The following is a 16,869-nucleotide window of genomic DNA, read 5'->3' as shown; positions in this document are numbered from 1 at the left end:
CTACTCCATAGTTCCTTGAACACATCTTTTGTGGCCACTGAGATATACAATCGACAAGCGACTGCACAGAATGGAAAAGGTGTGATGTCGACTACATATCGACATTAGAAATGGTAAATATCATTATGGATCTGTATTGAAGATACTATACTGTAGGATGCTAATTAGTTTATTAATAACATCACCTATTCAATACATTAAAATTTTAAACAATTAGGAATTTATCATTATTACCATATGAACGTGACATGTTTCGCCTTTCATACAAGGCATCAACAGTCACTGTACCTCCACAAGGTTAAATCAGGTACCAGATTTATATTTAAATTATAATTACTAAGAATTAATACTGATATATTTACAGTAGGAACAGTCTAATGAGAAAAACAATGATCGGTATTAATATGAATAACAACATATCAGCCGTTGGCTGTTGATTACTAGTTGTGTAAGACATATAACTGCGTCCATTAGCAGAGGTCCAACTTGAAATTCTGACACTACATTATTTGAAATGTTAGGAAATGTAAATACAGTAAAACCTCGTTAATTCGAAGTCGTTGGGACTCAAAAATCGGACTTCGAATTACGTGACTTCGAATTAACCAGCAATTCGCAATTCAGAAGTACCAACCCTTGCCGCATTACGAAATATTCTAAGTCCCGTTACTGCATGCAGTTAACCTTGATTCACAGTTTATACCTTTCAAATGCCATAAAAAAAAGAACTATTTCCAAAATGTATCCAAAAAAGGTGCATTTACAGTATTCAAATAATGCACTTTCATATCTCACTGGCAAATATAACCTCATGCAATGAAAGAAAGAAAAAAAAAAAAAAAAGCACGATTCAAAGAAGAGGAGAAATCTATTCTGGCTCCCATGTGCAAGTGCTTTATTCATTGGAGATTGGAGTACTATACTGTATGCATTTTAGATGCCTTGTATTTACACAGAAAGTACCCGATGCCCTTAAAATCAAACTTTCCTATGACTCTATCTTTGTACGATTTCCCGCCATGGCACTTCTCTCGTACTTCAGAAATGTAAACACTTGCCGCGTAACAAAGTATTCTAAGACCCATTAATAAATTCAATCCGAAATGTATCCAACAAGGTGAATTTACAATGTTCAAATAATGCACTTGGATAAATCACTGACGAACATAACCTCACTGAATTGCTACGTTATGATACAATGTTAATTTTTTGCCTGTATTCAATGTGCTAGTTGTTTTAAGATCTTCGCAAATTGGCTGATGATGACACTTAAAATGTGTTGAAACTGGTCCCATTAAACAGGTTGTAACTACTTTTTACCATCTTATTACGGAGTATTGAAAGGTGGATCCTAACCTATAATATTGTACATCTTATAACCTCACGTAACGAAAGAAAAACAATCACACAATTCAAAGACAAGGATAAATTATGCTGCTTCCACCGTGCAAATGCATTATTTATTGGATATCTGTACTGTTTGCATTTTTAGATGCTTTGTACTGTGATGGAAAGTGTCCGACGCCCTTAAAACATTGTAGCTTATCGAACTTTTCTGTGACGAGGGGATAAAGTTTCTCGCTTCCATGTCAACGCACTACAACGACCCCATCCCCGACCCTTGTACGATTCTCCGGCTGGCACTTTCTCCTTTAAAACCATAAGACCGTTTGGGCTCGCATTAAAATAAAGCAATGCAGTTTCATCGGCAATGACAGTATTGTTCGGTGCCTACGAATTTATTATATGAGCCACGCTTTTTTGTCAACTGTCGGCATCGCCAGTGTTCGCACATTTTGTTTTCCCGCACACTGCCTGTTACGTGATGTTACGGCGTTCCTTAAAAGGTTGAATACAAAATAATTCCGATTTCATTCAACTTGGCAATCTTGAAGCGCGCTGTAGACCCACCGAAGTGAGTGTAAGTGCGGAAAGCTACCACTCCACGTTCCGAAACACGCGTTCTATTATGACGCGGATAAATTTAGAGTTGAAATTACTCTGTAACATACTATTGTTTTAAAATGTAAAGGCAGTTTCGAATTAAAAGTCTGAATATCGGTAATGGGGCCGACATTGTACTTCGAATTACGAATTATCCGTATTTCGAATTAAACAATTTAAATAACATGCAAAACTGTATCTCATGTTTTCGGGAACGAGAGCTTCTTCGAATTACGTGGGATTTTGAATAAACCGATTTCGAATTAACGAGGTTCTACTGTACAAAGATTTTGCTAGTGGTTTTACGTCGCACCAACACAGGTAGGTCTAATGGCGACGATGGGATAGGAAAGGCCTAGGAGTTGGAAGGAAGCGGCCGTGGCCTTAATTAAGGTACAGCCCCAGCATTTGCCTGGTGTGAAAACGGGAAACCACCGAAAACAATCTTCAGGGCAGCCGAGAGTGAGATTCGAACCCACTATCTCCCGGATGCAAGCTCACAGCCGCGTGCCTCTAACCGCATGACTAACTCGCCCGGTAATTACAAAGATTTATATTAACATATGTACAGTACGTGGGAGCAGTCTAAGGAAAAAGATACAAGTAATCGGCACCAATGCATAAAACCACAATATCAGCTGTTGGCTGCTAATCATTTGTTGTGACAAAGGTACAATACACGGTATTAATGTGTATTACAACATATCAGCCGTTGGCTGTTGATTGCTAGTTGTTTAAGGCACATAAAAGCATCCAGCAGCAGTGGTCGGACATGAAACTTTGGCACTACACTATTAGAAATGTTAGGAAAGGTAATTACTAAGATTCATATTAACATATTTACATGGGAGCAGTTTAAGGAAAATGAATAGAAATGTCTGGCACCAACGTGCATAACTATATTTCTACCGTTGGCTGATAATCACCAGTTGTGACAAGGTACCTACACACTATCTAGCAGCAGTGGTCTGACCTCTGACCTCAGAATTCAAATACTACATTATTTGGAATGCTAGGAAAAACATTCCAGCACTTTGAGAGATTCTTAACAATTACAATTTAAATATAAATCAGGTACCTGATTTAACCTTCAGGAGGTACAGTGACTGATGATGCCTTCTATGGAAGGCAAAACATGTCTCACATTCATACAGTAATAATGATAAATTCCTAATTGTTTAAAATTTTAATGTACTGAATAGATGATATTATTAATAAACTAATTAGCATCCTACAGTACATATCGACAACCGACTGTGGAAGCATATTACACTTGTCGATTATAATTAGACATTTTTATGTCCGTAGAAGGTTAATACAACAGAACTTAACTACTTAAACACACAGATTAACAAGAATACTTACAGCATTATACGGAGAGAATATGAACTGTAGAACAATGAGCAAACCAATGAGAACAGGCTGCTCGTCATGAAAGCCAAATGCATTATACATTGGTTTGTACTTGAAGAGCAGACCAAACACGAGGAACATTAGGAACAGGTTCACCTGGAACGAACAAACAAACCCTTCAACCTTCCATAGTGACCATTCTCCATCTGGTGAGTTGAAAGGCACACCTTCTCTTAATTTATGTACATGTCTACTATAAGTACAGTTACTCCAATGGCATCAGTTTTAATTACTTTACGAGTTGACTTCAAAATCATATTTAAATGTCCTAGCAGAGCTAACTAAAAGAAATATATATAAATCAAACAATAAAGATATTTTTCTGAAATTCAGTATATATAAAAGCAAAAAGATGAAATAAAAAACATTGCTGGATATAGGACACCTCAAAACATGCTTTTAAATTAGGGATTTACTCATCATCATCATCATCATTTCCCTTCATCCAGCTGTAGCCGGGTAGGGGCCAATATGGTTCCTCTCCACTTTCTTCGGTCTTTCCACCACTCCTCCTCCAACACTGTGTCCCAGTCCAGGTTTCTTTCTATAATGCTGAGTTGGATGGTATCCTTCCATCTCAATCGTGGTCATCCACGGCCTCTCCTTCCTTGGATTTGCATTTCCATCACCTTTTTTGGCATTCTTTCGTCGCTCATTCGCTTTATGTGCCCAAACCATCTTAGTAGGCTCTTCTCTATTCTATCATTCATTTTTTCCACTCCAATTTCTGCCCGGATTTTCTCATTCCATATTTTGTCTCTTCTACTCTTCTGTATCATACTCCTCAAGAACTTCATTTCGGCTGCCTGTATTCGACTCTCATCATTCTTTGTCAATGTCCAAGTTTCTGCTCCGTAAGTTGTTATGGGCACGTAATACATCCTGTACATAGTATCCTTTGCTTCCGCTGGCACATCTTTGTCCCATAACATGTTTCTTACACTATGATAGAAACAACTTCCAGCTTGAATCCTTTTACTAATCTCAGCATCCAGTCGAGCATTCTCCATTAATTCACTCCCCAGGTATTTAAACGTTTCCACTACTTCCAGGGGCTTGTCTGCAAGTCTAATCTGACCTTTCCCTTCTTTCTCCCCTCTAGTCATAACAAGAGTTTTACTCTTTTCTACACTTATTTTCAATCCACATTCTTCTATCTTCCCATTCACCACATTCAACTGTTCTTGAACCTTCCTGTCGTCTTCTCCCCAAATCACAATATCATCTGCAAATAACATCATGTTCATTTCTCTTCCTCCATATGCTGCTTTTGCTGTTCTCATGATGTCATCCATTACTATTGTAAACAGGATTGGTGATAGAACACTTCCCTGTCTCAGCCCACTAGTTATTTTGAACCAACTTGTCCTGCCAACTTGTGTTTGCACCCAACTACAACATTCCTTATACAATGCCATGATCATTTTTATTAATCCCTGTCCAATTCCTTTTTGCACCAGACTGTCCCAAACTTTCGTCCTGGGAACAATGTCACATGCCTTTTCAATGTCAATGAATGTCATCACCATATCATTCCTGAACTCCCAATGCTTTTCCATTAGTTGTCTCATAATGAAAATGGGCTCTATTGTTGACCTTCCACTTCTGAAACCAAACTGATTTTCCTGTATCTGATTCTCAACCCTCAACCTTATTCTACTTTTCAGTATCCTTTCCATTATCTTAGCAACGTGGGATATTAGAGTAATTCCCCTGTAGTTCTTCAAAACTTTCTTATCACCTTTCTTGAAAATTGGGATGATTATTCCTTTTTGCCAATCCTCAGGGACCTCCTTATTCTCCCAGACATTCCTGAGAACCTGATATGTTCACTGCAGGCCTACAGCTCCAGCTGCCTTTATCATCTCCACTGAAATTTCATCTATTCCAGCAGTTTTTCCATTCTTCATCTTTCTTACTGCCATTTCAATTTCATTCATTGTAATTTCTTTATCCATTTCTTCATCAACTAATTGCCTTTCCTGGTCGTCCATTGAATGACTGTCATCCGTTCTTATGTTCAGCAGCTTCTGAAAATACTCTCTCCATCTATTTCTTATTTCTTCTGGCTTTGTTAAAATTATGCCACCTTCATCCTTCACAAATCTGGTGTTTACTTGATCTCTCTTTTTGTTTCTTAAGATGCCATACAGTAATTTCTTGCTGCCCTGCATATCATCTCTCCTTTTCTGTGTGAATAAGGCCCAGCTTTTCCTCTTTTCTTCCTCCACTACTTTCTTGGCCAAATTCTTTGCCTCCACATATTTTCTTCTACTTTCTTCAGTCTTAGATGTTTTCCATGCTTTCCATGCCATTTTCTTTTCCTTCACCTTAATCTTTACCCTATCATTCCACCAGTGTGTTTCTTTGTCTTTCACATTTCCTGATGTTCTACCACACACCTTTTCTGCACATCCAACCAGTGCTTCCTTAAATATTTTCCATTCCTCTTCAACATTCCCCACCTCTGTCCTGGGTACCAAGACTATTATTTCCCTTTGAAATTCTTCTTGTATGCTTTTCTCCTTCAACTTCCATACTTTAATTCTTTTCTGTCTTCTTAATTGGGGTTTTTCTATCTTTCCAACTTTCAATTTTCCTATCACAACTCTATGATCTCCACCAAAGGCCTCTTCAGGCATGGCTGTTACATCTACAAGGTTCTTCCGGTGTTCTTTCTCTATGATTATATAATCAATCATGGTCTTTGTTCGTCTGCCTCCCCAACCATACCTTGTAATCTTCTGACTGTTCTTCTTCCTAAACCAGGTGTTTCCAACAATCATTTGATTCCTCATGCAAAAATCCACCAACAACTCGCCTTCTGGATTTACATTTCCATATCCAAAGGGCCCTACAACATCTTCCTTTCCTTGTCTTTCCATTCCAACTTGTGCATTTGGATCTCCCATCAATAGTACTTCCTTATCTTCTATCCGTCTTTCCACTTCCTCTAAGAAGTCCTCTAGATGTTCATCTATGCAACCAGTTTGTGGGGCATACAACTGAAATAGATCTTTCATGCCATTTTCAAACTGGAGTCTCATCATCATCATCACCCTATCGCTGACGTACTTTGTATATTCCACATATTCTTGGATTTCTCTTCTAAGTCACTCCATTTTTTGCTTCAGGTCCTCCACTGTAATACAGCCTGTATCCTTCTCTCAGAGGGATCTCCCCTGTACCCCTCTTCTTGGTCTCGCACAGTCCAAGTATGGCTATATGTTTCTCTATCATGAAGACAACCAGTTCTTCTGTCTTTCCCGTCAGTGTCAGTACATTTACTGTTGCAATTTTGATGTAGTTTGGTGCTGGTTGCCCATTTTTCACAGTTCCTCCAGCACCTGAAGAACTGCGCGTCGCTTTTAGCAGGGGACGCCCTAACCTTTTCCGAGGCACCATATCTGCTTTGTCGATATAGGCTATTGTTACGATGGGCTTGCCACACCGAAAGGCATTTTATACCTACTGCCAGGTTCAAAATTAGGCCGCCCCTAACATGGAGACAGACGCCTTTCGTAGCCGTTCCTCTGGAGTACAGACGCTACGAGTATGCCCCTTCCGCCATCTCCACCATACCGAGGTCCACCTTCTCCGCCGTAGATGCCGTTGAGGTCTTCACTCGTAACCCTGAGCTGGGACCCATACCAGATGTTACACACCGGGTCAGTGTGCTCTGGGACTCACATAGGCAGGGGTGCCACTCCCTGGGTAGGGCTGCCTCCAAAGAGGGTCCTTACCTGCTACAGGGATTTACTATGCAAAATAAATAAGAAACAAAAGAGAGGTCAAGTAAACACCAGATTTGTGAAGGATGGAGGAGGCATAATATTAACAAAGCCAGAACAAATAAAAAGTAGATGGAGAGTATTTTCAGAAGTTGCTGAACATAAGAACTGATGACAGTCATTCAACAGACAACCAGGAAAGGCAATTAGTTGATGAAGAAATGGAAAAGAAATTACAATGAATGAAATTGAAATGGCAGTAAGAAAGATGAAGAATGGAAAAACTGATAGAATAGATGAAATTTCAGTGGAGATGACAAAGGCAGCTGGAGCTGTAGGCCTGCAGTGAACTTATCCCTTTCAGACCGTGTACGCACAATTATGCGGGTTCGTATTTTATTTATGCCTGAGCTTATTTGATGTTTTCTTGGCGCTAGACCGGACTGCCGTCGTTGTGCGGGACACGTAGCATGTACTTCATTGTTTTTATTTAGTGCTTGGCCACCAGGGGGGCAGGAAGAAGAGTTTAAAAATGCAGTTCATTGGCAAGGTGGCAGGAAGCAGTAAAGCCTAAAGTAAATATTTATTTATTGCATTCGTATTAATCTACAAGCTTCACTATATATCAGAATATAATCTATGAAGTGTGTAAATTGTTTAGCAGACGTAAAATTGTGAACTTATAACATCGTACGTAATATCATGAGGTTTTGAATGTTGATATGCACAATTGTGCGGGCTAGGTTTTCCTACAGGCAATGCATGCAGTAGTGCTGGGTGCTGCCACAAAAAGCACTGTGAAAGCAGAATTTGTATTCTACATGAGAAATGTAATGTATAAGATTTTACCGTAATTGTTTTACATCGTTCCACACTGTAAAATAGAACATCTGATCATGTGCATAGTGCGTAAGCTGATGGGTTTATGTGTGACCACTGGGTCTCTATTATCCTACTGCTAACTGTCTGCGCCGTGCATGCTATCTCTGACATATGTAAGACCTTTGTTTGTGATCATGAGAGTCATACTATATGAGATTGGGTTCAAGTTATTAACTGGAGCAGTTGCTCGTATTGTTTGCCGATACCGGCAATGTCTGAATGTTTGAATGTGTGTTGGTGAGTGGAAGGACAGAAAGGATGACGTATTGGTCAGCTCAATTTATATTTTTGACTTTGCTTCTGAGCCTCATGTTTGTTGCCGGTGCAGTGATATTTATTTTGCCTTGGTTTCAATCACGGCCGTTTGCTTGCCCATGAGGCCGCCATGTTCTTTTCTTATATTCAGGCTATGCACATGCTGTGATTCTCTTTGGTTTAAATTTTATTTCTATGGTCCGGAGATGTTTCTCTGTGCTATGTTGTGATCTCTCGCATCTTATTTTTATCTTCTCTGAACCCTTTTCTTCTCCATGCTGTGTGGGAGTTTTGATCTTGTGTGTGGTAATTGTTGAGACGATATGGAAGTTAAATAGACGCGTATCTAATAAATTTTATTAACCTCGTCGAAAGAATAACCGAGTTGATCCGTGTGGATTGTATTCACACTATCACATTATGTAGCGAGATTGCAATATCAGAGAAGATAAAAATAAGATGCGAGAGATCACAACATAGCACAGAGAAACATTTCATGTCTTATGTATAATTTAAGCTTGGTGTTTGAAAAAAGCTGTGCTCACGCATTAGTGTTATGACTTCAAATGGATGAGCTCAGCACATGTACGTACCCTTTGTTTTTAATTGCTGGCTTCATTTCTTGTTTCCTTTAGACTTTATTATTTCAATAAACCCTCATAAAATTTAGTTTGAATTTTATTGCCAGTAGCTTTAATCTCATTCCTGTTCTGCTTTTGAAATGAGGACCATTTCCAGTTCAGGACTGTGTTTGGCCTTTCCTAGTCGTGGTCCACGCCTCGAATCTTCCGACGTATATGTTTTATGGTGAGTTAGGTTGTCTGTAAGGGAGAGGGTGCGGCTCAAGTTTCATCGGCATTGACAATATTGTTTAGTGCGTATGAATCAATTAGCCTATATGAGCCATGTTTCTTTTCCAACTGTCGGCATCGCCAGTGTTCGCAAATTCTGCTTCTCCGCACACTGCCTGCTACGTAATATTGTGGTGTTCCTTACAACGCTGAATACAAAAGAATCACGATTTCACTCAAACTTAGCAAATATGAAACACTCTGTAGACAAACCGAAGGAAGTGAAAGTGCAGAAAGCTACCCCTGCACATTCCAGAAGATGCGTTCTTTCATGACGCAGAGAAATTTTGAATTTAAATTACTCTGTAAAAGACAAGACTTTTTTTGTTAATGCAAAGGCAGTTTTGAATTAAAAGTCTGAATTTCGGTAATGGGACCAACGTTGTTGTTCGAATTATGAACTATCCGCATTTTGAATTAAACAATTTAAATAACATGCAAAACCATACCTCAGTTTCTGGGAATGAAAGCTTCTTAGAATTAAGCGTGATTTTGAATTAACCGATTTCGAATGATCAAGGTTCTACTGTATATGGCATATGTAGATCGAGAAAAGGCATTTGATAATGTTGATTCGACCAAGCTATTTGAGATTCTAAAGGTGATCGGGACTACATACCGAGAAAGGAGAATTATCTACAATCTATATAAAAATCAATCTGCAGAGATAAGAATCGAAGGCTATGGAAAAGCAGGAACAATCCAGAAAGGTGTGAGGCAAGGCTGCAATTTGTCCCCTCTCCTTTTCAATGTTTACATAGAACAAGGGATAAAGGAAATCAAAGAGGAATTTGGAAAAGGAATCAAAACTCTGAGATTTGCCAATGCCATTGTTATTCTGTCTGAGTTTGCAGAAGATATGGAGAAATTGTTGAATGGTATGGACACAGTCTTGGTGAAGGAGTACTACATACATACATACATACATTATCATTATAGACTGTTATGCCTTTCAGCGTTCAGTCTGCAAGCCTCTGAGAATTTACTAAACGTTGCCACAATCCTCGATTTGCAACTAGTGTTGTGGCCTCCTTTAGTTCTATACCTCTTATCTTTAAATCGTTAGAAATCGAGTCTAACCATCGTCGTCTTGGTCTCCCTCTGCTTCTCTTACCCTCCACAGCAGAGACCATTATTCTCCTAGGTAACCTATCCTTATTGAAAATAAATCCAAAACAAAGATAATGGAGTGCAGTCGAATGAAGTATGGAAATGCAGGAAATATTAGATCAGGAAATGAAGTCTTAAAGGACGTAGATGAATATTGTTACTTGGGTAGTAAAATAACTAATGATGGCAAAAGTGAAAAGGTTAGCAGAGGATACGGTGGCACGGAGAGCTTCATCAAAGCCAAACAACATGACGAAGAGAAGACTCATCTTCTACGGTCATCTAATCATGTTATTGGCTTTACGTCTCACTAACTACTTTTAAGGATTTTTGGAGATGCCCAGTTGCCAAAATTTCGTCCTGCAGGAGTTTTTTTATGTGCCAGTAAATCTACCAACATGGGGCTGACGTACTTGAGTACCTTCAAATACTACTAGACTGAGCCAGAATCGCACCTGCCAAGTTATGGTCAGAAGGCCAGCTCCTCAACTGTCTGAGTCACTCAGCCCAGTGGTCATCTAGAAAGAATGGATCGCCAAAGATTAACAAATTCACAACATAATCTTCCAAGGTCATCTTACACCTAATGGGCAAAAATAATTTTAAAAAAGATGAAGATGAAATGACAAAATGATCCAATGGAACATATATTAGAGATCTATGATCCACAACCTACCTCCAACCCAAGAAACTCATACAAGTAGGAGAGCATACTGGGCCTGAAGAAAAGCCCAAGAGAGCCAAAATCACGCGGTCAATAGGTGGCCTAAACAATGAGGGGGGAAAAGTGCAAATTACTGAGTAAGTAAAAGGAGAGTCTTGTAAGGGATGCCAGTACCTGCATGATGACTATGTTCTTGAGGACATGGTTCAATTTCCAATGTCCGAGCTCATGTCCCAGAACTGCTAGCACCTCATCATTGTCACAGCCTTTCTTATCGCCTTCACTTTTATCTTTATCTTTGGTGTCCTCAGCCTTTTCTGGTTCGTAGTTCTTCAACAATGTGTCAAACAACACAATGCGTTTGTTCTTGAAGAAGCCATAGAAATAAGCATTGCTGTGTGTTGAGCGCTTTGAACCTGCAAAGATAAGAATAGAAGATGAGAAAGTATCCAGACTCATTGTAGATATAGTGTACATTTCAATTCTGCACTGTAATCGCAGTACTACGACAAAGGCACTAATAAGACAATTCACCCATAAAACCATCAGATTATGAATAAACTTGCTATATATACATGTGTGCTTTGGTTTAAAAAGAAAGTTGGTCATTGTACTTCTCTACAAACCATGGTTTGAGTCACAAGGGGATCCAAGATGCTAAATATCTTATTGCAAAAGACTACTAGTTTTAAAAGCTCCTGTCAAGATTGTCCCTCAGTAAGGGTTGAAGCCCACGAGCTAGCTCATTGGCGACTGAGTACAAATGGATAGAGAAGAACTAGGATTGACTAGAGAGACATCATATGACAAGAAGATCATAACCTTAATTTTTGTTATTATATATATTTTAATGTTACAATTATTCCTACAACATTGTCTCTGTATGGTATACATATGTTTTAGTTATCACTTAATCTGGTTAATTTTAATTTGGCTGGAGATGGTCAATAAGTGGCTGAAACTAGTCCCAAGACTTATGTAATATTATTTACTTGATATATTGTATTCAAAAGGTCAATTTGTTCTGGGTGATTTCTGACAAAAGAGTATTGCTACAAAAATGTTGCAAACTTTGAGTTGTGAAGACTAGGGAGAAAGGAGACGAGTTGCTCTACTAAGCGAGATGTTGCAAACTGTCAGTGGAGAGCGCTTATCAATTTATTCTTATATAAGACTACAAGCCTATCTATTTGATTGTCCTCTTGAATTTCAACTTTATCTTCATATTATAATCCTTTCCTACCTTTAAAAACTCCATTCAATCTTATTCATCTACTAATGTCACTCCATGCTAACTTAGCCATGCTAGGCCTTACTAGAAACTTACGAGGGAGGATCGAACATAAACAGGATTTTATTTTTAATTTGAATTCATTTATTGTAAAACACAAGGCAATTACAATTTATTTTTCCACATAGTTTCCTGCTTTGGAAATGTATTTGTCCCAGCATATGGGCAGCTTTTTGATGCCCTCATTATAAAAAGAACAGGGTTGTGTCACCAGCCAGTTGCGCACGAAGTCTTCCACACTCTCATCATCTTCAAATCGTTGCCCTCCTAGAGTTTCTTTAAGCGGTCTGAACAAATGGCAATCGCAGGGTGATAAGTTCGGGCTGTAAGGAGGATGATCAAGTGTAGTCCAGTGCATTTCCTGTAGCTTGGAGACAGAGCTGCAGTATGGGGCTGCGCATTGTCATGGAGGATGACTTGTCAAAACGGTTGGTCTCGACTTTTGTGGCAACATGTAACCCTCACTTTGTTGAACAGCTCGCAGTATCAAGCAGCATTGATTGTGAGTCGCTCGTGCAAAAAAATCAATCAGCAAAATGCCTCGCCAACTGAAAAAAACGGTTGCAAGAACCTTGCCAGATGACAGCCGAGTCTTGACTTTCACTGGTGCTGCCTCCCTTTTCCTCCACCACTCTTTACTGGCTTCTTTGGATTCGGGAGTGTAGTGGTGGATCCATGTCTCGTCGTAGGTGACGATCCGACTCAAAATGCATCACCTTCTTCCGCAAACCTTGTTGTAAGCCTCTGACAGACCTCCGAACGTCTCAACTTTAGATTTTTGGTCAAAAGGCGAGGGATCCATCTGGAACACACTTTACGGAACTGTAGGTCGTTTGTGATGATTGCTTGACAGCTCCCATAACTGATTCAGACTTATTCTGCAATTTCTAATACTTCCGCTCGTTGATCGTAGTAAATAATGTCTTTAACCACACAAATGTTTGCGTCTGTAATGCTGGTCCAAGGACGGCGATCGTGTTGCTGATTTTCCACACGTTCTCGTCCTTCCTTGAACTTTTTATGCTAGGCAAACACGCGTTCTTGACAATGTTTGATCACCGAACTGTGCAGTCAATCTCTGACAAATCTCCGTCGCTGTAACTCCTTCGCAAGCAAAATATTTTATAATTATGCGTTACGCAGTAGAGGGGTACACCTGTTGCTCCGACATCATGAGCGTTACTGATGAAACGGCGAGAAATATCTAACAGCACGTTCTCCCCATCCTAACGGTCCCGCCTAAGCATAGCAGAAATGCGGGACCAGTCCTACCAACAGGAACAAAAATTGTGTTTATATTTGATCAACCTTCGTATATGCCCTTTTCTTGTCCTGTATTTTCGTGTTTGTCCTCGTCTCCTCTTTCTATTGCTCCCCTTTCCTATGCTGACCTGTCGTGTTCATCCTATTATAAGTTCCTTTTCCTGTCTCTTTGTATATGACTTGTTACCTGTTTGATTATTCAATATCTTTGCCTTCTCTAGTGATTGCAAGCACTAACATAACATTGGATTTACTACTACCATTTAATTTGTTTAAATTACACAGCTTTCATGAAAATGTTATGTGGACAATACATTTTTAAAAAGTAACAATGAAGCAACACAAACAAGTAAAAGAAAAAATGTATCTATAGTATTTTATTATCCACTACTCTTTGGCAGAATTTTCACTTAATCCAAGGGAAGGGAAGCTTGAACATTAAAGTCTTATTAAAATTACATAACTATTTACAATGTGTTCATAATTACTACTGTTACTATTGTATTCTAATAGGCAATATTGGTATTTATCCTAAAATGAAACGTTTTTATCAAATCTGCGAATCCCTGGACAATACCTATTTCCCATTTCTATACATTAATATTTGCCGCAATTTATCCTCTTGAATTCCAGCTTTATCATCATAGGCTAAGAAGAAATGAACTCTCTCTACATACAGAAGATACCTAAGATCAATGCATACCTTCCACCACATAGAGTTTGTAGAGTGGGAACTGTATGCTGGCAGCAAGTTCCTCAATGCGTGTCCTAAGTTCTCCTTCTGGTAAAGGTGTGTACTTGTCAAAGAGTGGAGCAATAAAGTTGGGGTATATCGTAAGTAGGAAGAAGGTGGTAAGCATTGCAAATAACCAGAGATAGATGAAGAAGTACTCTCCACCAATCTTCACGATGTAGATAACTGCTGCTACCAAGGGCAGCATGATTACTTGACCAACAACAAAGGCCTTCAGCTTGTCCTTGATGAAGAAACCAGGGGTCTATAAAAGAATAAAAGGGGGAATCATTTTCTGGTGTTAAGTCTCTTCTACAAGATGAGGATCTATGATTTGTAACATAGGAAAGGTTAAAATGAACTGTATTCAACTAATAATATTGTATGAAACATATATACAAGGCAGATACATTAAACACATACATTCAAACATGTACATACTGCACATGAAAACCAAATGTGGTAAATGGACAAGTGATAAAATGAAATTAGTGAAAAGGAGGAATTCATATATATATATATCGACAGATCTAGACAAACTCGAGCAATGTATAAGGAAATCAGATACCAGTGGGGCCGAAGACCTAGATGTTAGGCCCCTTTAAACAAGCATCATCATCAGATATCACTGTTTAAGATATAAAATGAAAACAAGTTATTATAAAAGATTGACAATAATCAGCCATTGAAAAAGGATAGATCATTTTAAAATGCATAAAACATGTGTATAGCATATATAGCTGTTAATATTTTAAATATAGTGGACGTACAGTAGTATTACTTTTATTGTAATCAATCAATCAATCAATCAATCAATCAATCAATCAATCAATCAATCAATCAATCAATCAATCAATCAATCAATCAATCAATCAATCAATCAATCAATCATCACTGATATGCATTTAGGGCTGTCACCTACATGTCAGGTTCCCTATCAACTGTTTACCTAGTCCTTTCTTAAATGATTTCAAAGATTTGGAAATGTATTAAACATTTCCTTTGCTAAATTATTCCAATCCCTAATTCCCATACCTATGAATTCATATTCGCCTCAATATGACTCCTGGATTCCAACTTTATCTTCATATTATGATCTTTCCTATCTTAAAAAAAAACCCACTCGAGCTTATTTGTTTACTTACGGCATATCACTCCACGCAAGCTCTCCCCTGACAGATTGGAACGTATCGCTTAAGAAATATATATAGTTCAACCACCTAATCAATACATGATATTATAATCTAAAAAGATTATTTATGGAACAAAAGTGGACATGTTTCAGCTCTTGGAGCCATCATCAGCCCATAAACACTCAAACAAGATTAAAAGCACATTAGATGTATGAAATGCTTTTAACATAAATTTACTTGAAAGAAAGATCATGAATACAATATTGATACTTGAGACAATTCAAAACAAAATATTGGAACTCACTGATAAAACATTCGTAAAATCACCACAAGATGGCTAAATATATAATATTAAGATTACATACACCCAAGATGAGAACTTCACACTTGAGCTGCTGCAGGGCATCCATGCAATAATCTTGTCGAGAAGAACGTAGAGTGCATATGTGGAAAGTAACCGCATCAAATGTGGTAGAGTCCTGTGCAAATTAATTGGAACGCAGCAATAAAGTACACATTTTTCATTTTTTCATTTATTTACATAATATACCTTGAATACCTCCTAATAGCTAATATGTCCTCCTTTGCGTTTTGTAAGTTCTTTCACACAATTTGGCATTGATTCTACAAGTTTTGAGCACATATTTTCAGTTCATCATCATGAAACCATACTTTAATTAGAGTTGTGGAACAGTCAAGTTTTGTCAGTCTCCTTTTGCAAATAGCCCACAAGTTTTGTATGGGATTTATGCGAGGGGAGATCCTTGGCCACTCAAATATTTTCAGTGAGAACAATACTCTCATGTTTTATTCACTTTCTTTGCAGTATGGCTAGGAGTCAGATCTTGCTGAAAAATTCTGTCATCGTCTGCAGTCCTCTTCTGCAGTTCAGGTACAACTCTTCTTTGCAGTATTTGGATGTACTGGAAAGATTTCATCATCCCTTCAACTGGTACTAAGGGTCCCAATCCTCATGTGTGAAACAACCCCAAAACATCTTCTGCACATGGTGTTTTACAGTCTGTTGCTAATAATGTGAAATTGTTGCCTCATTATTCGCTCAGGACATATATTGAAGCCTCTGCCCCTGCACATGTAAATAACTCTCATCAGAGAAAAGAACTGTCTTCCAGCGTTCCATTGTCCAGTCTTGTTGACTACGTGCCCACAAAAGACGTTTCTCCTATTAGAACGTGTTTCTTTACAGGTTTGCAGGTTTTCCTTCCAGCTAACAGAAGCCCACAACGAACATTAGAAACATGCAGATTCACTCCCCTTTCCCCCAATTCACATGCCAAGTCCACACCAGTTGGCCCAGGGTTTAATTTATTTCTCCTGAGGGAAAAACAGTCATTAGTTGTCATCATTTTCTTCTTCCTGCTACAGTTCCTAGTTTTCTTTGGTGAAATTGATCCAGTTCATTTCTACCGCTGAAGAATTCTATTTGTAGTGCCTACACCAACACTAAATTTAGTAGCTAAACTCTCTTTGTGTTGTAAAAGTATTTTGTGATAATGCTATAATCGCACTACGCTTCATGGGAGTTGTATCCATTGAAGAAATAGGTCCACCTCAAAAATCCTCCAAAGTGATTCCCTT

At 38.5% G+C, this 16,869-nt stretch overlaps 1 protein-coding gene across 3 annotated transcripts in view; it reads right to left on the bottom strand.

Moving 5' to 3' along the window:
• Positions 1-16,869, bottom strand: part of LOC136867033 (CAAX prenyl protease 1 homolog) — a 121,149-nt gene that overhangs the window by 17,485 nt on the left and 86,795 nt on the right. For all 3 annotated transcript variants that reach the window (XM_067144131.2, XM_067144130.2, XM_067144129.2), the window contains exons 5-7: positions 14,108-14,402; positions 11,025-11,266; positions 3,310-3,453 (exon numbers count right to left, since the gene is read on the bottom strand). In XM_067144131.2, coding sequence (XP_067000232.2) covers positions 3,310-3,453; positions 11,025-11,266; positions 14,108-14,402 — 681 coding nt within the window. The remainder of the gene's footprint in view (positions 1-3,309; positions 3,454-11,024; positions 11,267-14,107; positions 14,403-16,869) is intronic.

This window comes from Anabrus simplex, chromosome 3, assembly GCF_040414725.1.
Source record: "Anabrus simplex isolate iqAnaSimp1 chromosome 3, ASM4041472v1, whole genome shotgun sequence".
Taxonomy (NCBI): Eukaryota; Metazoa; Arthropoda; class Insecta; order Orthoptera; family Tettigoniidae; genus Anabrus; species Anabrus simplex.
Note: the sequence above shows the minus strand (reverse complement) of the source record. Positions and strands in the feature narration are given on the sequence as shown.